This window comes from Ursus arctos, unplaced genomic scaffold, assembly GCF_023065955.2.
Source record: "Ursus arctos isolate Adak ecotype North America unplaced genomic scaffold, UrsArc2.0 scaffold_14, whole genome shotgun sequence".
NCBI classification, from domain to species: Eukaryota; Metazoa; Chordata; class Mammalia; order Carnivora; family Ursidae; genus Ursus; species Ursus arctos.
In genome coordinates this window covers 21,705,872-21,728,740 of record NW_026622808.1, presented here as the reverse complement: position 1 = coordinate 21,728,740, position 22,869 = coordinate 21,705,872, and the positions used below count along the sequence as shown (strand labels likewise).

The 22,869-nt window shown below is 50.2% G+C and overlaps 2 protein-coding genes across 7 annotated transcripts in view; both read right to left on the bottom strand.

Moving 5' to 3' along the window:
- The window catches only part of ADGRE2 (adhesion G protein-coupled receptor E2), a 121,924-nt gene extending 120,669 nt beyond the window's left edge, over nt 1-1,255 (bottom strand). The window contains exon 1 of the mRNA XM_057311568.1: nt 1,175-1,255. The gene's annotated coding sequence lies outside the window, so the exon portion shown is untranslated. The remainder of the gene's footprint in view (nt 1-1,174) is intronic.
- A 207-nt stretch (nt 1,256-1,462) lies between these two features.
- ZNF333 (zinc finger protein 333) lies at nt 1,463-21,602 on the bottom strand. Of its 6 annotated transcripts, none has more exons than XM_057311571.1 (11): nt 21,316-21,601; nt 18,452-18,495; nt 17,252-17,375; nt 15,087-15,169; nt 12,535-12,651; nt 11,748-11,835; nt 5,764-5,852; nt 5,005-5,131; nt 4,469-4,564; nt 3,605-3,681; nt 1,463-3,123 (listed from the first exon to the last, which is right to left on the bottom strand). In XM_057311571.1, exons 1-11 carry the CDS (start codon nt 21,527-21,529, stop codon nt 2,026-2,028), a joined length of 2,157 nt encoding a protein of 718 aa, XP_057167554.1. In that variant the 5' UTR covers nt 21,530-21,601; the 3' UTR covers nt 1,463-2,025. The 6 variants fall into 6 exon arrangements, with proteins under 6 accessions (XP_057167554.1, XP_026343830.3, XP_048067663.1 ...); XM_026488045.4 differs by having other exon boundaries at nt 21,343-21,600; XM_048211706.2 differs by having other exon boundaries at nt 21,265-21,347.
- Between the last annotated feature and the right edge of the window lie 1,267 nt (nt 21,603-22,869).

The window sequence follows — 22,869 nt, the reverse complement described above, 5'->3', positions numbered from 1 at the left end:
CCATCTCCTTCTGCCCCTCCCTCTTCCTCTATCTCCGTCCCTCTCTTAAGAAAAAAAAAAAGAAAAGAGAAGAAAACCCAACAACACACAAAAACAGACCTTTGTGAGACTGAGAAAAGGTACAAAGGAAGAAAAGTCCCCCAGAGTAAAGCACTGTGTACAGCCCCTGGATTTGAGAGCCAGACTCCATCACTTACCACTGTACGACCCTGGTTAACTCACCTCGACTGGCTTGGCCTCAGTTTCCTCACCCATAAACTGGGGATAATAACAGTATCGACTTCAAAGTGTCATTGTGCAAAATAAGTAACTTAGAAGATTCAAAGCTTAGGGTATCTATTATCTGTTAACAGTAAGCTCCAAATAATGACTTGCTGTTATGAAAATGAATGGCTGAATATTCATCACTGGAGAGAAAGATGGTCACTAGAAGAATAAAAGGAACAATTTGCTCAAAACATTAAATATCAAAAATCTTCTCATTTAATTTGCTTGAAAATATATAAATTTAAAAACGGACAGAATTACAAGATGTATTCAGCAATCATGGTGGGAGAGTTTAACGTAGCTGTCTCAGTACACAGATCAAAGACAGATATGGATTGAATGTCTGTGCCTCCGGCCTCCAGATTCATATTCTGAAGCCTAATTCGCACTCTGTGATGGTATTAGGAGGCGGGACTTCAGGAGATGCTTACGTTATAAGGGTGGAACCCTCATGAACGGGATTAGTTCCCTTCTAGAAGACACCCCACAGAGCCCTGCTCTCTTTCTGCCATGTGAGGACCAGGCAAGAAGACGGCCATCTACGAACCATGAAGCAGGCCTCACCAGACAGCAATCTACTGACATCTTGATCTTGGACTCCAGCCTCCAGAACTATGAGAAAAAAGTTCTGTTGCTTATAAGCCACCCAGTCCACAGTATTTTTGTTATGAAGCCCAAACAGACTAAGATATTGACCAATACATATAAATGTGTAGAAGATTTTGAAACGCAAATATGCTCAATCTAGCGGACGTATGTAGACTACAATACGTTGATTTCAACCACCCATGAAGCATTTATGAAAACTGACCCTATACTAAGGGCATCAGTGAGATACTGCACTCGGCCGTCATGAACCCATCCCTACCTTCTCCCACCCCATCCCCAAAATAGCAACGTCACGTACCAGTAAGAAGTACATTTTCTTCACGTCACAAGATGTCCCGAAACAGTCCAGGGCAGCCACACAAAGATACCAACTGGGGAAACGGGTTGGTGTGACTTCTGGCCACACTCTCTTTAGCCTGTAGCTTTCACCCTCACAGTCATGGGAGGGCTCCCCTGGCACCGGATATCGTGTCTGTTTGTACAAAGGGCAAGACGTGGAGGGATCTAGCTAAATGTTCCTTTACAACATCCTTCCCAGGTATCACACCCAACGACTTCTCATACTTAGAAAGGCCAGGACTGGAAGGACCAGGAGACAGAGGTTTTTTAACAGTGCACATTACCAATCTGAACAAAAAACATAAGTTCATAGAAGGGGCAATTCTGACAGGCAACTAACAGGATACGCCACATTAAAAACGAAACAGATACCTAACATTCAATAACATAAAGACCACATTCTCTGTTCACAATGTAATTAAATTAGAAACCAACAACAAAAACGCAACTAAAAAACCACTCATATACATGCAGGAACTTTCCAGGATAGAAATGTTCTGTATCTTAAATGGTGTGTTGGTTACATATACATACGTACACACCTGTCTGAGTCCTCCAACCATACACTTAAGATTTATGCATTTAACTATAAGTAATTATACCTCTATAAAAATATACCCATGTCCTGTTATTTGAAAATCTAATTATAAATAACTCACGGGCCAAAGAATAAGTGATAATAGAAACTAAGACAATATTTATATTTCAACCAAAATGAAAATATTATACATCAAAACGTGTGATGTGCCTAAACGAGTACTAGGAGAGATGATTATAGCCCGGAACGTGTATATTTTTAAAACTTGGAAGTCAGTCAGCAAGGGGCCCCCCATACGGATGGGACACGGATAAAGGCAGGCCACCGTTCCTCACAGTCTCTCTCCCGGCATGAATCCTTTTATGCACAGTAAGCGAAGAGCTGTGCCTGAAGGCTTTCTCACACTGATTGCACTCATAGGGTTTCCCTGCAGTGTGAGTTCTCACGTGCACAAGAAGGTGTGAAGACTGACCAAAGGCCCGCCCGCATTCCTGACAGGCATAGGGCTTCTTGCCGGTGTGGGTCCTCGCGTGTTTCCTGAGGGACGAAGGTTCACTGAAGGCTCGCCCGCACTCCTGGCACACATAGGGCTTCTCTCCCGTGTGAGTTCGCATGTGGCTCTTGAGCGTTGAGAGACGACTCAGGACCTGCCCACAGGTAGCGCACTCATACAGTTTCTCCCCGGTGTGTATCCTCTTGTGGACGTTCAGGTGAGTGCTCGTCCGGAAGGGCTTCCCACACTGGTTACACGCATACGGCTTCTCCCTGGTGTGAGTGCGCAGGTGTGTCTTCAGCGACGAGTGCTCCCGGAAGGCTTTCCCGCACTGAGCACATCCAAAGGGCTTCTCTCCGGTGTGAGTCCTCGCGTGGCTCCTCAGAGAGGACGGCTGATTGAACGCTTTCCCACAGTCCTTACATTCGTAAGGCTTCTCGCCCGTGTGGTTTCGCTGGTGCAGAATCAGGTTGAAGTTCCTTGTGAAGGTTTTCCCACACTGAGCACATTCGAAGGGCTTCTTTCCAGTGTGAGTCCTCAGGTGGCGCCGCAGATTCGAGGAGTACTTGAAGGCTTGCCGACACTCCTGACATTCAAAGCACTTCTCCGCAGTATGAGTCTTCTCGTGCCTGCTCAGGTCGGAGCTGTATCTGAAGGCTTTCTCACATTTGCTGCACGCGTACGTTTTGTCCCCACGAGGGATTTTGTCAGGCACGCTTAGGTGAGCGGGCTGGAAGAAGGATGTGCCACTCTCGTGGCATTCATAGGGGTCACCTCCAGCATGAATCCTCTGGTACTGAAAAAGTGGTTTGATGCCGTGAAAGGGTTCCCCAAGTTCATTGTATTTATAGAGTTTCTCCCCAGTCTGGGGTTGCTCCTGTCAATTGAGGAAAATAGGAAGACCAAGGGCTCTGTTACATCCATAGACGCTCCCCCAGGTAAACTACGTGTAGGGAAAAGGCATTTCTGTAGCTGAAGCTTTTCCCACTTTAGTGTGTCTGGACCCTTCTACCCTGAGTCCCTTCCAGTGGATGCTCTGCCAGAGAGCTGTCATTCTCCTTACGTTCACGAGACCTCTAAGATGCAGGGTTTGCCGAGTTCAAGGCAAATTCAGTCTTAAACACTTGTCTGTTCACATTTATAAACATGGCTCCTTGTGGAAACTCTGGGAAACACATGCCTTGGAGGGTTTTCCCCAACTCATGACATTCACAGACTCTTTCCCAAGAACCTGCTTTCCCCTGGGTGAACGCCACTTGCCTTGACTCTCTCTGGCCTCTTGTGCTGCTTTTCTAACCTACAGCAACCCCAGACTTGTCGTACAACAGAGGACCAAGAAAAATCCTTGGGTACCTTACCCTTTTCATGCCAATGGCTGGAATCTCTGCAAACATATCTTGGTTAGAAACTGAATCTTGGGGTTGATGCTGAGGTTCTGGAATGAATAAGGATAGAAAAATTAAGTACACAGGGAAGGAAACTGTGGGACCAAGGCAACCAAAAAAGTAAGCAGAGAACATGTGGATTTTCTTTTCTAAATACTGGTTCTAGGGGTGCCTGGGTGACTCAGTCGGTTAGGTGTCTGACTCTTGATTTCGGCTCAGGTCATGACCTCAAGCATCAGGCTCCACACTCAGTGGGGAGTCTGCTTGAGATTTTCTCTCTTCCTCTCCCTCTGCACTTCCCCCCACTTATGTGCATGTACTCTCTCTCTCACACAAATAATCTTTTTTGAAAAAATAAAAAATAAATACTGAATCTAACTATGGGAGGAAATTGTGAAGAGGAGGAATGTATCAAAGAGTAAAGGAAATTTTAAGGTATTTGGCTCTGTAAGGAGTCACGTAACCACAGGCACAAGGAATGGAGATGGTCGTTAGGTTATTGAGAAAGAGTTCTATAAAGATTGAGACCGAAACTGAAAGTATTATTAGCAAGAACTTACAGTGGGGAGGCACTGGATAAAGCATACACATGCTACAAACATATAAACTCCACACATGATAAACTATACATGCGGAAATGATAAATGTGAAAAGGGGTAGGGGACAAATCGTCCTATAAACCAGAGTAGAGTATTAGGGATAAAAAGGAGAGGAGGTGCAATGCAATAAAAAAAGCTCTGTCAAGGGCACTGGAGGTGTTTCCCCGACTGACAATTTCCAAACTTAACACTCATCTCGCGACCAGAGCTGGTGCTCCCTGATCTGCCTGCTGCTCACCTGGATGGGTTCCCGGGAAGCTGCTTCTCTCAGGGGGCCACCGCTCTTCTCCTGGCTCCAAATGGGAAAACGTACTGGGTTTGCCTAGCTGATCTCCTGCTCGTGGGAAAGATGCAGGGTGTGAGCAGACCGTGCCTGCCATCAACTGGGGTGGATATTCGGAAGTATTTAGGGGCACCGGGGATGGGAAGAGCAAAATGAGCCTGCCTACCTTCTCAAAGGCATGGCAGGGCTCATTCACTAAGGAACCAAAGTACAAGCTCCCTCACTGGGTCCCAAAGGACAACAGGATTCTCCAGACCCCAAAACCCAGGGCCTCACTCAGAGACACACTTGAAAAGCCCCGAACTTTTAACCACGGAACAACAAAGAGCAGAAGAGAGCCTTTCATTTCCACAGAGAAGCCCCTGGACTGTAAGCACCATGAGAGCAGGATTTGTCTGGTTTTTCACCTCTTGATTCCCCAAACCAGCACACCTCCGGGAACGCGTGGGTGCGGCAGGACTGTGTAGATGAAGCAATGAGCCTGGCCTTACCCACGGAGGCCAGGTTCCTATAGTTCTCCAGCATCACATCTCTGTACAGGCTTCTCTGGGCAGAGTCCAGAAACATCCATTCTTCTGGGGTGAACAACACAGCCACATCCGCAAAGGTGACTGGTTCCTGAAACACACACCCATCCCAGCTCAGCCAGGGCTACCCCACCAGTACTCAAGAGGCTGGTGAGGGGCCAGCCGGCCTGGGGAAGGGAGACCGTGCAGAGGATTCTCAGACAAGGCTCTGAGGTCTCTCAGAATCTGCCCTTTGGCTCAGGGCCCCAGAACTAGAAATCTCCTCCACCTACTCATTCCTCCCTGAGGGACAGCATCCGGACATGTGGCATCAAAGGACTGAGCCATTGGTAACTAGCCAGGAAGCCATGACAGTTTTATTCCCTTCCAGCGCCAGGGTCCAGCAGACCCGAGCATGTTGCAGGCAAGAGAGAAGTATCTGGTAAATGACAACTGTTTGCTCCCAGAGACCATGAAGACTGGGAGGCAAGGAAAAATCACACCTCGCTCTGTTTTCCCTCCGGATGCTCAGCAGAACGAGGCACTCCACAGCTAGGGAAGGTCTGAATGGAGCGGTGGGACTGTTGCCTGGGTGGTCCCATGCACCTCCCCCCCACACACATTACAGGAGGTTCAGTGCTTGGAGGCCTAGAGACCAGCCCCATGGGGTCAAGAAGCTCCAGGCCAGGGGAAGAGGACAAGGGCCCAAACGAGAAAGAAGAGCAACAGGGATTTCTTACTTACCTGCGGACAGGTGATCAGTACCCCCGGGGCCACAGCTTCCTCCTCGGTGCGCTCCTGCTGGAGCCAGGCGGGGTCCCGGGCAAGCAGAGCTACAGGAGAGGAGGGAAGCCAGGAGGCCCCGTGAGCACACCCACAGGACCGAAGGCTGCCTGTGCCGACTGAGTGACCACACGTGCACACACATGGGCACACACTCACAGGGACACACACATGCACTTGCATGCACTCACATGCTCAGGCACACGTGCACTTACGCACGTACACACACACATGCGTGCGTTCACACAAGCAGACATGTATGCACACAGACACAAAACATACGTATGCACGCACATACACATATAGAGAAGAACACGCACACACACACACGCACGTTTTTTCCATTCCAAATCTCTGGAGTCACAGTTTCTATTCACCAACAGACTCTGGAGTTTCTGGGGCACCCCCACTACCCCTTGATTCATCCCTGGGTCAGCATTCCTCCCTCCTGCTCGGCCCCTTCCTCTGCCCCGCTCTGCAGGGCCAGTAGCACCCCAGAACTTACTAGGGGAGAGAGAAGCTGCCAGCACCCCAAGTCTGCCTGTGAGAAGGCAGCATCTCCCCTTCCTGCCTTCAAATCAACCACACCCCTCCATCCACACAGGACCTCCTTGCTCCGGCCCATTACAGACAAGCAAGTGACCCCACCACACCATCAAGCGGTCTCCCTGCACCCTCATCTCCCCTCAACATGGGAATTTCCCTCTCAGAAATTAATCCTGACCTAAAAAATTATGCATATCATACAAATAAATAAAATAAATTGCGGATAATAAAAAAAAGAAAACCTGAACCATGTCCAACCTCTGACCAACATGCTCCCCTCCTGGGGCTGCTTAACAAGTACACAAACTGAGAGGCTCAAAGCCACAGACACGTGTTCTCTCCCAGTTCTGGAGGCCAGAAGTCCAAGACCAAGGTGTCAGCAGGGCCACGCTCCCTCTGACACTCTGGGCAGAAACCCTCCTTGCCTCTTCCTGGCTTCTGGCGGAGGCTGTCCGGAATCCCGGGTGCTCCCTGGTCTGCAGCTGTGTCCCTCCAATCTCTGCATCTGTTGTCACGTGGCTGTCCTCTCCCCTCTGTGTCCCTGTCTCCCCCTGGCATGTTTCTCTCTCTCTTTTTTTTTTTTTTTTTTTTTTTTAGATTTTATTTACTTATTTAACAGAGAGAAAGAGCAGGGAAGAGGGGCAGAGGGAGAGGGAGGGAGAAGCAGGCTCCCCACTGAGCAGAGAGCCCAACTCAGGGCTCAATCCCAGAACCCTGGGATCATGACCTGAGCTGAAGGTAGACGCTTAACCGACTGAGCCACCCAGGTACCCCACGTGTTTCTCTTCTTAAAAGGACACCAGTCACGTTGGATGACAGCCACCTTAAGTCGATGGCAGCTGCAGAGACCTCTTTCCAAGTAAGGTCCCAGGCACGGTCACAGGTACTGGAGCTAATTAGGACTTCGATATGCCTTTTTAGGGGGCCACAATTTAAGCCAGAACACTCTGCTTTTTCCTCTACATATGTTTTTGTTCCCCACTGTGGGCAACCAACTCAATGCCCATTTTCTCACCTCCTGCTCACTCACAATCACCACCACTCCAAGGACAGGCACCTCACTCACACCCCCAGTGATCCCCCATCCCTGGTGGGGATCCAGTCCATGTGTGTGGTCATCCAATCCCTCCACCCTGAAATGACCACGCCCCCAGCCCCCTCAGTCTCCTGTACAAGACCCTCCTCCATCCCTCACCCTTCTCACTTCCCTCAGCCTCTGCCTCAGCAGGCAGCCTCACCCGCTCTGGGCATCAGTTCCCAGCCTGGCCTGACCGGGCCCAAACCCCCAGGCTGATTCTCTCCCCTGAACTCCAGACCCACCGCCACACCATCAGCTCATGTTCCCACTCATCTGTCCAGGGAATTCGCCTTACAACCACGATGAGCTGGGGGGCAGGGCTGCTGCCACCACAGAGGACTGGTATCAGGCCTTGAACTTGCCCTGCTGGCTTTCAAGATTGCTTGGGACCCATAACCCCTTCTGTCTCTCCCTTTGGGAGAGGGAGCGTGTACCCTGCACGTGTCCCACCAATGTCTTTTGGAAGCAGAGGACTTTTCTCATTTCACAGGTTCACAGATGAAGAAGAATTTTGCACATGGGAGAGACCACACCCCGAGTCTCACCCATGCCTGATTTAGATGATTCATATGGACTTGGGGACTCTGAGTTGGGAGTTGAGTTGAGATTTGGGACTTAGAGTTGATGTTGGAATGGGTAAAAACTTCAGGGGTGTCAAGATCATCTAACTGTATTTTGTATGTGGAGAGGACATGAATTTGGGGGGAGGGGGATTAGGGGGCATACCGTTATGGGTTGAATTGTGTTCCCCAAAATTATGAAGTTGTAACCCCACTACCTTAAAATGTGACCCTATTTGGAAACAGGGTCTTTGCAGGGGTGACTAGCTAAGATGAAGTCACAGTGGAGCGGAGTGGGCCCCAAACCCAGTATGACTGGTGTCCTAAGAAAAGGAGAAAAGACCAAAGCAGGGACACACGACGAGAGAGGGCCATGTGATGACACAGCAGAGACTGGAGCGATGTAGCCACAAGCCCAGGAACACCAGGGATTGCCAGCCATCACCAGACGCCAGGAAGGAGCCTCCCCACAGGCTTCACAGCAAGCACGGCCCTGCCACACCCTGACTGGAGACTTCTGGCCTCCAGAAATGTGAGATACGAATTTCTGTTGTCTCATGCCCACCCCCCAAAAACATGTGCTCATCACCTTATTCTCAAAGGCTACTCTCCTTCCAGTGTCCCTGATCTCAGGAAGCAACATCCCTCCCTGCCTCAGATGGGAAATTTCACCCCTGATACTCTGCAGACCCCAATAATTAATCCGAAAAAAAAAAAAAAAAACCCACCTCAGTGATGACATCTCTACAGAGAGCACCTCCCTCACCCACCCCCACCCCCACCCACCCCACTCCCTTTCCTCCTACCCCTGTCCCCACCATGGCTAATGCCACATCAGGCCTTTCCTTTTTGAAACCACTGGAAGGTCGCTCCCTCAGAGTGCCTCCCCCGCCAAGCATCCTTCTTTCCTCTGGAAGGACCCTCCCGCTCTCCTCACAGCCCCTATCTATCTGTAACCACACGGTTATTGGCTTCCTTAGGTGCATATTTTCTGCCACTCTTGTGGGATTGGAAGCTTCGGAAGAACAAGCCTGGATTCCCTTTCCTTTCACAGCCCCTCCCCGCACTGTGCTTGGCACATGAATGCTCTGGACTGTCTGGTAAATGAAAGCATACAGGACTCACCAAATTATCCCCACTCAACCTCCTGCACATGTCTTAAATCATTCCGCAACTCCCTACCGTGTACACAAGAATTAACACAACAGGCCCTTGCGAACATGGAATTCCAGAGGGTTCCCACCACCCTAACTGGTAAGAGGGGCTCACTCCGCTTCAACTGCTTCTATGAACCCTGTGGTTTATGCTGAACGCCTGCTTTCCTCCCAGGAGTCCGGCACCTGCTGGCAGGAGTCAGGTTCATGTTGCGCAGAGGGTGCCGCCACGACCAGCCCCGAGTGAAGAGCCTGGGCGCCGAGTCTCTACGGCGCTTCCCTGGTGGACATCACCTCACGTGTGTTGTCACAGCTTGTTGCCGGGAGTATTAAGCGTGTCCTGTGTGACTCCACCGGCAGAGGACTCCCCCAGACTTCACCTAATGCTCCAGCAGACTGAGCTCTGCGCCCCTTCACTGTGATAACCCACCACCATGAGTACGACTGTGGGCCGAGGCCTCCGAGTCCCAGCGAATGGCCACAAGCAGGCGTGGTCTCGGGGCAGCCTCAGCACGCAGGCCAAGATTCTCCTCCCGTGCTTCCAGGCCCTGACTGATCCGGAGCCCAGCCTTCTGCAGTCAGCTCACACCACTCTTCCCTTTCTCTGCTCCCTTCATACAGCCTTCCGTGGGCCCCCGGGCACACCAGGCTCTCCGCCTGCCCGCTCCCCCACCCCAGAGGACTTTTACAGATGCCATTCCTAGGCCTAAAATCCTCCCCGCAAACCTTCTCCTAACAACCCAACATCTTGCCAAGCTAAATGATACATCATTATCATGGTCTAAGTCGATTCTCATCCCCCAGGGCACGTGTGGCAAAGTCTGGCATCTCAGTCAGCTCCCCTGCATAACAAAATACCATAGACAGGGCGGCTTAAACGGTAGACATTTATCCTCACAGTTCTGGAGGCTGGAAGTCCGAAAGCAGGCTGCCAGCGTGGTCGGGCTGGTGAGAGCGGTCTTCCCGGCTCGTACACAAAAGCCTTCTCACTGTGCCCTCACTCGGCAGACAGCTCTGGTGTCTCCCCATCTCTGGTATTGGGGCTCCACCCTTACGACCTCACGCAACCTCAACCACCTCCTTAAAGGCCCAGCCTCCATGCAATATGGTCACATGGGAGGTTAGGACTTCAGCATATGACCTAGGGGGCAGGGGGGTGGGGACCAGCCACAGCTTCTGGAGACATTTCAGCTGTCATGACTAGGGGCTGTTATGGGCTTAATTGTGTCCCTCTAAAAATTCATAGGCTGAGGTCCTAATTGCTACCCAGTACCTCAGAATACGACCATATTTGGACATGAGGTCTTTAAAGAGGTTATTAAAACGAGGTCGGCTGGGTGGGCCCTAATCCAATATGACTGGTGTCCTTCTAAGAAAACAAAATCTGAACACAGACACATCCAGAAAAAGAAAACACAAGAAGTCAACCACCTACAAGCCAAGGAGAGACGCCTGGAACAGGTCACAGCCCTGAGAAGAACCAGCCCTGCCAACCCCTTGATCTCGGACTTCCGGCCTCCAGAATTGCGAGAAAACAAATTTTTGTGGTTGAGCCACTCGGTCTGCGGTACTTTGCTACGGCGGCCCTGGCGGACCAATACCAGAGGCTCCACTGGCGTCTGGTGGGTGGCGGTCAGAGATGCCGCCAAACATCCTGCGGTGCACAGAACGGCCCCACCACAGAGAAGGATCCGGCCCCACCGACAGTAGCGCTGCAGCTGAGAACCCATGGTCTGACTTCCAATTTCCAGAAACTCCTCTCTGCCCCTCAGATAAAGTCCTCGTGTTACATGCTTCCATTGTATTCTAGGCTTCACTGAAAAATCTGACCGCCCAGGCAGACTGTGAGCTCCGCGGGGAAGGGGCCCATGTTTTGTTTGAGATTGTCTCCCAGTGGCCACCTCACCCAGGGCGGCCAAATAGAGCCAGGAGAGTACTTCAACAGCACAGGGTACTCCAAGTACTTCAAGAGTACTTCAAGAAGACAAAGCCTTGCCCAGAAAGCGCACCAAAAATACACAGAAGAGCAACACATCACATAATCTAAGAATTACTTCCTGTCAATGATGGAATAGATTCCAAATGCAAGACTGGATGATATTGTTCAGAAACAAAGTTTATTATTCTCACTGGAAGGCAAGATGAAAGGAAACAAATGCCTTGAAATTACAGCTAAGATGTTATTTGTCCTCCGGAATTAATTTTTCCCCCCACTTCTTAGGACATGTGGTTTGTTTTAACCTCATTCTTTATAAGCTCAGTTAAAACATACGCCATTTACAGTAAATTCAATTGTCATTTTCAGCATCAACGTAACTCTGGAGAATTTAACCTTGCCCAAAAAAGAGGTCTGGATTTGGTCACCGCTGAAGGGGGTCTGCTGTTTCTTAACAGAAAGACCAAAGACCAAAAATAAAAACCCAAAGAGATTCCCAGCCCACAATCCTGAGAAAGTGTCTTTCCCCTTGAATGCATAAAGAACGGTGACGTGACTTTATGTATTCTCTACTCCCAGGGCAGGGAAAGGCCTGCGGTGGGAGGAAAGGAAGTGGGGACATGCAAGTTCCCAAACCCCCAGGCCGCCGATTCCACCCGGCGCTCACTCACCAGAACCCCCGGCCATCCCCAGCTCAGGGACACCCAGTGCGGGCACCGGCATGGCCACCCTCTGAATCTGCACAGCCGCCTTCAGCCCCTAGACAGAGGGACAGGGACAGATCAGGGTCACACAGTCAATGGAATCTCCTCAACACACTGATAAAACTGAGACATACCCAATGTAGCTTGTCCAGATTAAACCAATCTGTGGGTACAAAACTAATCACTGTGATAGAATTTCAACTGCAAAGTGGGATGGAGAGGGGGCCCAGGCCAGGGGAGGTGACCTCTGAGGCGCCTCCAGCTGGGGGGGGGAACGCTGGAGCAAGGAGGGGTGCGGATGGCCAGCAGGCTGGGGGGTAGTGCCAGGACACGGAGGCGGACCTCCACACATGAGGCGTTACTCCCGGAAGGAAGCCCTGTGGTGGGAGGAAGGATCTGAACTCCCACCACTGGTGGCTGCTCCCTCAGGGAAGGGGTCTGACCTGACTTGCGGTGCTAAGGGATGTCTCTAGCCTCTGTGTCCAGGATGGGGCCCAGGAGAAACGGAAGCCTGTAGGGGGCGGTTCCGGGGGTCCCAGAGAACTAACAGTGGCTCTGGGCAGGGTCGTGGCAGTGGGGACAGCAGGGGCAGTCAGAGATAAGTTCTATTTCGAGGGAGAAGCTCACAGGACTTGGTGGTAGATGGAAAGAAAATGTGGCAGGTCTCTCAGGGCAGGTGATGGGCAGAAATCCTGAACCCCGGTCCTCCCTGGCTGGAGCTGGGCCCTCAGAGCAAACATCTTTCCAGGCTTACTGTATATCCAGAAGACCAAGGTGACACCCGGAGAGCCGGACAGTCCTCTGGAATCGAAGGTGTCCCCCTCTCTCCAATGGTGGGCCTGACCTGCATCCTCAGGTCCAGCCTCGGCACCTAGGAGAAGGCACGGAGGGGACTGAGCAGGACAGAGGCGGCACTGCGGCTGCTCTACGCCTGAGGGACCCTCAGTTTTGGGGCAGCGCCGTCAGAAGACGGGCGCGCAGGTCTGGCAGCTTCAGACCCGATGACTCCCCCTACTGGACTGTGGGCGCCAGCCCCCCAGGGCCTCAAGGACTGATCACGCCGCAGACGCAGAGGTGAAGCCGACCCTTTCTGGTTCTGGGGGTTAGGCTAGGGGGTTAGGCCCCCAGCCCTCAGGGGCACTGCAACGTGCTTCACTGAAGAAAGGCTAGGGGCCCTAGGTTCTGACTATGAATGTTGTTCTGTTTTCTTAGAGTCTGTACTTGTCTGTTTGGCAGCCATCAATTGCAGGACCAAACTATCGGCCAGAGCTGTTGCCATCTGCCCTGCCATCCACGCCCATCCTCTGAACCCCCGGCCTGTTTGGGGGGTTCTTCTGGAAGCAGTCTCCAGCCCTCTATGTGCCTAGCTGGCCATGGGGGAGACTACAAGGCCTTACTGTCACATGGCAGGGAGGCCTCAGAGCTGCCCTCGGGCCTCAGTGGTTGGGATGAGGTCACTGATGCCCGGAAGGGCTGGACCGTCAGCACCTTTACCCACACGGCAGGTTGTATGATCCCGGCCAGTAGATCCCGGCAGCCAGCACGGCAATCTCTGCACTTAGGCCTGGATTTGACTCCCAGCTCCAAATGTGGCTGTACCGCTTATGGGCTGTGTGTCTTCACGGATGAACCACTGCTTCTCCACATGTGTGTCTGGGTGGACCTCCTCTGCCCGCTCAGAACATTCTGTGACCACTTGTTTCCTGAGGCTCAGATGCAGCAGAGGCCCCTCCTCTCCCACACTCAGTGCTCACTGCTGAGATGGGAGTGGAACTCTGTGGAAGGTGCTGGAACTCCGTACTGAGGGGGAAAAGCCCACAGAAACTGGAGACGACAGCGGTCCCCTGTGGGTCCTCCTCCCTCCCTCCCTCATAGGGTTCATCTGCTAATCCAGACACTCGGGCGGTGAAGGCCTGGGGTACCTGTGTTCGTGCCTTCACGGAACAAGCATTAACTGAGGCTCTGCAATGACACCCAGAATGCTCTGCATGGGGTTCCCGCAATGATGTGCCAGGTGAGGCCCCGCAATCCAGCAGCTCCGGTGAGGTATTTTCAGACCTCAGGACCTCCGGAGCAACACGCCCTTTCCCAAGCAGCTACTGGAGGACATTCTCCACCTAAACAAAAATGCGAACCAACGGTGAGGAGGACCTGGACAGTACGGAGTGTCTCAGCTGCGCTGGGGTCTGATGCGAGCCATGCAGGGGTGAGGGTCTCAGCTGCCCTGCAGCCCACACCAGGCTGTGCAGGGTTGAGGCTCCGCATGCTCAGAGCAACGCAATGAAACAGATCTCTACCATCCAGGCCCTGCCACCCCATCCGCTGGGCTGGCGTCTCTGACACCCTGACACTGACACCATCTGTGACAGAGGTGGAAAGGCACAGACTGAGGGAGCCCAGAGAGCTCACTGGCTCTGGGAGAAAGGGGCCCAGCCTGGGGCTGAAACTGGGCTCTGTATGTCCCTCTATCCAAACTCTAACCTTCACCTTTGAAATTCCCAAGAATGGGAACCCAAACCTTGGAAATTCCTAGAGTGTGAGGAGGCAGGAACTCAGGGCCAAGGTGGGGGTAGCGGGGCTCAGTCTGTCCCCTGGGACACTGGAATGCGCCAGCTGGCTCTGAAGGCTGTCCCACGCTTTGACAAGGGCTTCTTTCTGGTGTGGGATCTCGACTTGTCTCCTAAGTGGGGAGGGGTCCGCAACAGCTCTCGCACATCCCTTTTAGTCAGGACGGCCCTCTCTCCCACGGTTCTCTTGTCAGGTCTAGGTTAGAGTTCCTCTTGAAGCCATTCTGGATGCGCTGAATCATCTCTCCAGGCAGAGTTTGTCACCCCTGGCTAGGGGGGAGTGACAACAAAAACCCCGCCAACACCTACAGAGCGCCCAGGGCTGCTCCCCTCCCCATCGAGGCACATCTCTAGCATGTTCAGAGATGCACCTTGCTTAAGCAGGGTGAGGGCTCAAGGACATTGCGGGCTTCCTCCCATTCATGATTTCCATGGGGCTTCTCCAAAAGGCAGGAGTCTCCCATGACTACTGAGGAATAAATCATACTGCACACAATCTATGTCTGACTCACAACGATGGCAATGTTTACTTGGGGGGAACATTCAAAGAAGAAAGGGTCTTGAGTGACAGACAGGGTTTGCCCAAATTCATTAGTCATGGCCACTTGCTTCAGACCATGTGGGAATGTCTTTGAGGAAATACCCCAAATGTCTCCCTGGCTCTGGCGTGCATTTCCAACTCAGAAATTCCTCAACTTCTCCCAAGAGAGGAAACAAGGATAATCCCCATGAATCTTACCATCTGCATCTCATGGGATGAATTTTCCTCCAAAATATCCTGCACAGGCATAGATGCTTTGGATTTAAGTTGAGATTCCCAGTCTAAAATGAATTAGAAAAAAAAAATTAAGTTCTTTCAGAAATAGTGGCATGAAATTGGCCAAAATAAATATTTAAGTATTTATTTATTGTTTGTAAAATATTGTTTTTAAATATTGACTCTAAACTTGAGATGGTACTAAAAGGGAAGAAAGCATCAGTGAGCAAAGGGAGACTCTGAAAAGTATAGCTGTGTGCAGAGATCTGACAGTGACAGGAGCGAGAAACTATGTCCTCTGGGGGTTGAGAGAGACATCGCCAGAAAGACAGCCTTATCAGAGAAACAAGTAAGAAGCAATTAGACAGATGACTGGATTAAGAAGATGTGGTCCATATATACAATGGAATATTACTCAGCCATCAAAAAGAACGATTTCTCAACATTTGCAGCAACATGGATGGGACTGGAGGAGATAATGCTAAGCGAAATAGGTCAAGCAGAGAAAGACAACTATCATATGGTTTCATTCATTTATGGAACATAAGAAGTAGGAAGATCAGTAGGAGAAGAGAGGGAAGAAGAAAGGGGGGGTAAACAGAAGGGGGAATGAACCATGAGAGACTATGGACTCTGGGAAATAAACTGACGGCTTCAGGGGGGCGGGGAATGGGATAGGCCGGTGATGGGTAGTAAGGAGGGCACGTATTGCATGGTGCACTGGGTGTTATACGCAAGTAATGAATCATGGAACTTTACATCAAAAACTAGGGATGTACTGTATGGTGACTAACATAATATAATAAAAAAATATTATTATAAAAAAAAGCAATTAGACAAAGAACACACACAAAAATGTTCGCTTTCACGAGGAATTGGACAATAAGTATGGGTATGCTGTGGAGCAATCGAAACCCTCGACCACCACTGGTGGGAACATAAAATGGCACATGCACCTGTCTGAGAAAGCACTTTGGTGGTTCCCCAAAAAGTTCAGTAAACAACCCAGCAACTCCACTCCTACGTGTCAACCCAACAGAACCGAAAACATACCCACATAAAATCTGGGACACGAATGTTCACAACACTATTCACAAGAGCCAAAAAGTAGAAACAACCCAAATGTCTGTCCACAGACGAACGGTCAAACAAAATGTGGTCTACCCATTCACTGGAACAGTACTCAGCCCTAAAAAGGAACAGAGCTCTGACACACGCTACAGTGTGGATGAACCTCTACAACATCACACCAGCGAAAGCAGACAGAGACCAAAGGCCACATGTTGTGTGATTCCCTTTATATGAAGTGTCCAGAACAGGCAAATCCATAGAGACTGAAAGCAGACGGGGAGGAGGACGAGACTGGTGAGGGCGGTGAGACTTCATGAATACGCTGAAAACCAGTGAACCATACCCTTTAAAAGGGCGGATCCTACAGCATGTGAACATCTCAATTTAAAAGAGAGAGAGAGAGAGACATTTGAACAGATCTTTTTCTGAGACCAAAGCGAAGTAGGAGAAGGCTGGCAGAAGAGAAAAAACACTACAGGAACTCACCTGAGAAACCTCACCCCACAGAGTCTCATTTCCCTTTGGGATAAAGGGCCTCTGAAAGGCTCTCAGACTGACACTTGCCAGCACACCGCTCCCCCACCCGGTGGGCACCCCACACACATTCACCCATACCCGTGGGGCCCTCAGCTCTTCCTCTGGCCCCAGCTGGGAGCCCAGACTGGGTTTGCATGGTGGACTCCCCACTCCTGGACAAAGGTACACACGCTGAGGGAGGCGGGGACGGTCTGCGGTGGGCTTCCCGCTTCCGCGTGGCCTTCAGATCCTGGCACTGAGCAAATACCATGGGTAGCAAAGTGATTGTACCCAATTTCCAATGAACTCAGTGAGGCTCTTTCACAAGGGCCCAAACCACAAATACCCTCCTCTCTGCCCCACGGGCTGAAGCTCTGAAGCCCAAGGCCAAGTTCAATGAGACCCACGCAGGTTCTGACTATAGAAAGAATAAATACAATACAACAGATGGAGCTCTGTTATCCTGCGGAAGCCCACGCATCTTCCTTGACCACACGGCCGGCCCTTAAGAGGCATTAGACACCTGCGTGGGAGAAGGACCAGCCTGATGCTAGCCTTACCCCTGGGGGCCAGGATCCTACATTTGTCCAGGATCACGAATTGGCACAGGTTCCTCCGCGCACCGTCCAGCAACGCCCACTCCTGGATGAGCCCCACAGCCACATCCTCGAAGGTGACTGACTCCTAAAACAACACACATATTCTGGCTCAGCAAGGACCACCTGCAGGACGACTGGTGATCACCAGGGAAGGGAAGACATTCAGTACACTCCCGCCACAGCAGGGCTCAGCAAACCTGGCCTGCCCCCTGTTTTTAGAAATAAAGTTTTACTGGCACACAGCCATGCCCATTTGTTTGCCCATTTCTACAGCTGGTGGTGTGCTGTAACAGCTGTGACAGCAACAGGGATCATATGGCCAACTGAGCCGAAAATATTTCCTTTCTTTTAACAGTTGGACGAATCCGAGAGTGTAGGCTTTGGCTCTGTCACTTCACACCACCAGTGACTACCGAGGCCTATTTCTGGGCTCTAGAGAGCTTTTCCTAAACTCCTTATTTAAGGCATCCAAAGTTTGGGATTGATCACTTAATTTTCATGAAATCCCTGCACCCCTCCCAAGACATAAGCGTTTCGTAATCCTTTACACCTGTGAAAATAGGCATCTGAGAAACTTAACGGCCCTTTATTTTCAGAATCCCGTAGCGAAGCATGGTCTGACGGAGCTCTCCGTGGTGACGGGAATGTTCTATGTCTGTGCTTTCCAAAAAGGCCACCAGCACATGCAGCTGTTGAGCACCTGAGAAATGTGGCTCAGGCAACCAAGAAACTGGATTTTTAATTTTACTGAAATTAATTAAAATTTTAATTAAATTAATTTAAAAATTAATTTAAATTTATACAGATGTGTGTTTTTGCTAGGTCCCAAGAGGGATGGCCCCAGTGTGGAGTTCGGCTGCTGCCAAGTCTGAATGAGCCCCATTCTGCAGTCAGACTCCGGAATTAGGCACAGAGCCCCGGGGCCCCCGTGGGGACCCTCCTCCCAAGCCAGCTGCCTCCAGAGGTCAGGCACCGAAAGAGGCCAGCAGGTCCCCTGGGGCAAGGCACAGGGTGCTCCACACTTCCCCTCCCCTTTCTTCCTCAGTTGGGGGCGGGGAGAAGGGACAGGGTCCAGAGTACATAATCATGCCCAACACCCCACCCCACCCCCCACCCACCCACCCACCCACCCGGCGATTCCAACTCCTCCAGTCCCCTCACCATGACAGCAGCACCAGGATTTAAGGTCTCATTAGGCATTCTCCCTGCAATAAAAGAGACCAAGGTAAAAAAAAAAAAAAAAAAAAACAAGGGGGGGTGGAAGCAGAGCACGGCACAGGGGTTTGGCTCAGGTAATTCCACTTCCATCGGCCTCCTGCAGTGTGGCCCAGTGAAAACTCTTACAGGGAATCTTTCCCAATAAGCAACATATCGCGCCCAGAACCACCTTCCAGATCATAGCCCGCAATCATTTCTAGTGGTTCCTCTCATCTAATTAAAGGATTATTTCTCCTCGTATATTCTCTCAAAATACCTCTAACAGCCTCTACCTTTCCTCCACTGCCTCTTACCAAGTTGTGATTGTTAATTTATTTGTTTAGGTGACTTTGCCTCCCCCTCTCCAACTATAATGTGCATTCCCAAAGTACAGCCCCACGCCCACCTTTTCTAGGACTCTGAATCCTGCCACCAGCACAGCGCTTGATGCGTACTAAGTACTTTATATACTAGGGGTTGGCAAACTTTTTTTTTTTAAAGGCCAGAATTAATATCTCAGGATTTGTGGGCCAAACAGCCTCTAAACCAACAATTTAACCGTGGTTGTAGCACAAAAACAGCCACAGACAACACGTAAACAAATGTATCCCAATAATACCTTTTTTATTGAAACCAGCATTCGGTCAGATTTGGCATAGTTTGCCAACCCCTGCTCTGTAACACGTGATAGAGAGAATACATCAACCAAATTCTCTCCACTGCACCTCCTACATGCCTCTCAAACACGCCAACTTTGCCAATACCACGATCATTAGGCCCCAAATACCAGCACGAGGCCTGAATGGATTCTAGCTCATATATGGACTCTCCAGACACCCCATTTATGGCCAACTCAATTTCAATTCCCAGTACTAACATATATGGATTCGCCATTCCTTCTTGTCCATCCTACACTGCATGCTCAATCCAGGGGTAGGTGTTTTGTCTAAATCACAAACACTCTGTCACTCTCCTACTTAAAACTGATTCAGTAGTAGGATGCCTGCATGGCTCAGTTGGTTAAGCATCCAACTCTTGATCTCAGCTCAGGTCTTGATCTCAGGGTTGGGAGTTCAAGCCCCACATTGGGCTTCACCCTGGGTGTGGAGCCTATGTTAATTAATTAATTAATTAATTAATTTTTTAAAAATTGAAGGCTTCCCAATGGCCCCAGAACAAGTCCAAAGTTTACCCTGGCCTTCAGGGCCCTGCCTGCCTCTTCAACCTGGCTCATCCATTCCACACTTTATTTTCTCTACTTCAGCTGTCCCTCTTCTCTCAACTCCTGGAACACACCAGGCTTTGTCCTGCCTGAGAGGCTGTGCATCCTGGAATGTTCTCTCAAATCTCCTCCCTAATCCTACTCCACAGCCGACTCTTTGTCTAGCTACATGCAAGTCACTGGGGGGTTCAAACATCTTTCCCTTGTAAGTGGTTTTTCCTGACCTCCTCCCCAAGTTCTCCTGTTCCATGTGTCCCTATCACTCTGGTCATGATTAATTTAAGGTAGAATAAAACCTCCACAGAGGCAAGTGTTATCTATTTCAATCACTTTGTTTCCCCCTGTACAAGGCCCAGGTTATAGAGGGCATCCCCAATGGAAATGTGCCAAACAATCAACACTTCCCAAGAATAATGCAGCATAACCAACCTAAGAGGCAGGCTCCTGCGCAGACACACAAAACAACAATGTAACACCACAAAATCAAATGTAAAAATGACTTAAAATGCCTGTTCAAATAACATAAATCAACACCAGTTCTCAGATGTCTTTAAGAAGCAATGTTAAGTCTTTCTAAAAAGGCAAGGCAGAACCTGTGCTCTTTTTGACAACAAACACCTCACTTGAAATCTGAAGTCTACTCTTCTTCCAGAATTAATTTTTTTCCTCATTTCTCAAAAGTTAGTTTTAACCCTATTATTAAAAAAAAAAAAAAAGACACTCCATTTATGGCCAACTTAATTTCACCTCCCAGTACTAACAAAGCTATGTCATCTTTTTTCCTGGAGTCCCATATGTTTTTAAGCCTCGTGGTGATTCATTCATAGGCTTGGGGGTAACCAGGGCAGGAACTGCTGTGAAAAGAACGGAATAATCTTCCTTTTCTTTGATGGCAAGACTTCTGACATAACTGGGAAACAGCTTTTCTTAAGATACCCTCATCTCGCAGTGAAAAACACTGATGCTCACGAATTAAAAGCTCTTTTAAATAAAAGAAAGGAGTAAAGAGAAAGGGAAGGGAAAAATGAAACGAAAGCTAAGTTAACAGGCCCTAAGCTAAGGAACTACAAACTGTCAGAGACCAAAAAACGAAAAAACAAACAACAGCAACAACAAACTCTTGCTATCCCTTGATAGAGGGAACATTCCATTTCTTTAACTCACTCGACAGTCACTCAAACCAATTGGCACATGCAGACTTAGGACCTAACCTTCCAGTTGCAGAGCTAGATAACACGAAACTTCCTATGAAATAAAACGTGAATTACTAACAAACAGCTCCATGCATAAGCGAGGTACGGTAGGGCCCTACAAATCCGGGAGGACGGTGAAGGCTGGGCAGGCTGGTGGCACCACACCCCTCAGCTGCGGGACCTGGACTGTACGCCATGATTTCCCTTTCGATGGTTGAGCGACAGTCCTGTCAGCCCGGACTGGGTGTACCTGAGGGCAGGGGGCCGGGCCGAGGGGTCAGGGGTGACGGCTACGAGGCCGAGCGGTGCGGGGGTCCCATCCCGCCCCGGGGTGCTACCACGGGGAGGAGGCTCTGCCGCACCTGCGGCGGTTCAGGGCCCTCCGGCCCCTCCCCGCTTCCGCAGGGCCCTACCCGGCTTCCCGAGGGGCCGGGCCGCACCTGCAGATCGGCCGGAGACACTCCCACCGCAGCTCGCCGCGCGGACCTGCACACCAGCCGCGGTCCGCGGCCACCGCGCACTTCCGCTTCCGGCCTGGAGGTCGCCGGGAGCGGAAGTGACCGGGGCTCCAGCTCTCGGGATCAGAAGAGCTTCAGGCAGTGACAGAAATGTTGACCCCTTCTTCATCCAGCCTCGGAGAATAAACCCTAGTTTCCTGCCCCGCGGGGTGAGGTTAGGCTCTGGGATGGGGTCGGACCGGACCTTGAGAGGGGCGGGTGGAGGTGGAGCCTATGCCTGACTGACGAGCTGGGGGCGGGGCTTGGGCTGATGGGCGGGGGACTGGGCGGGTCCCGGGCGGGTCCCGGGCGGGTCCCGGGCGGGTCCCGGGCGGGTCCCGGGCTTGGTGGGCGAGGATAGGGGTGGGAGGGATCTCGCTGACAAGTTGGGATTGCTCAGTGTTTAACTTACCTTGGCCCACCTCCGCTTTGATCCTTTGGCTCAATCCATACCCCTACAAAAACAATCCATACCCAAAAACCATGGGTAAGATTTATTTTTTAGGCTTTCTAATTTCTTCTAAAAATAGGATTATATATATTTTTTTAAAGATTTTATTTATTTATGTGACAGAGAGAGCCAGCAAGAGAGGGAACACAAGCAGGGGGGGTGGGAGAGGAAAAAGCAGGCTCCCAGCGGAGGAGCCCGATGTGGGACTTGACCCGAACGCCGGGATCACGCCCTGAGCCGAAGGCAGACTCTTAACGACTGCGCTACCCAGGCGCCCCTAGGATTATATATTTTATGTCTTCTACACTTACTTTCTCACTAAAAATAAGTTCTGAAAAAATGTTCAAGACAATAAAAAATAAAAACTAATGTGTTTAGTGTATAGTATAGATAATAATACATGTAGGAGTTCAAATGGGAGGGGGGACTCAACCCATCTCTAAATTTTCCCAGAAATAACCACTGTAAACAGTTCCCTGATATTCTGTATATATCAAACACATGTGTATATTATTTCTTTCAATAATACTGATATGGCATCAATTGATTGCTACATGCTAAGTGCTAGGATTAGGAAGTGCCTTCCTGCAGGGGTGTTCCAAGTGGAGAATTGGAGGGGAGGTATGGAGAGAGAGATGAGGTTGATCCATTCCAGTAAAACTAACTCAACACATCAGAGTATGTGCTGTGTTACCACAATTTAAACAACAACAACAACAAAACCTGATAAGGAGATAGGAAGGAGGAATCAAGAAATTTGGTGTGGTTGAAAGTGGGTCTTGAAGAATGAACATCAAGCCATGGGGAGTGATTATAGAAAATGTTGCCAGTAGGGTTAGAGTGTAAGCAAGAACACAGCAGCATAGGGAAAATACACATTCTGGGAACACTGAGTAATGTGTTATGGCTAGAAATTTTGTGTGTGTTATTGTCACAAACAGATAGATCCAAGAGACAAAACGGCTCAGAAGCAGACTGGGGCACATATGGACATTCAGTATGTGTTAGTATTTCAAGTC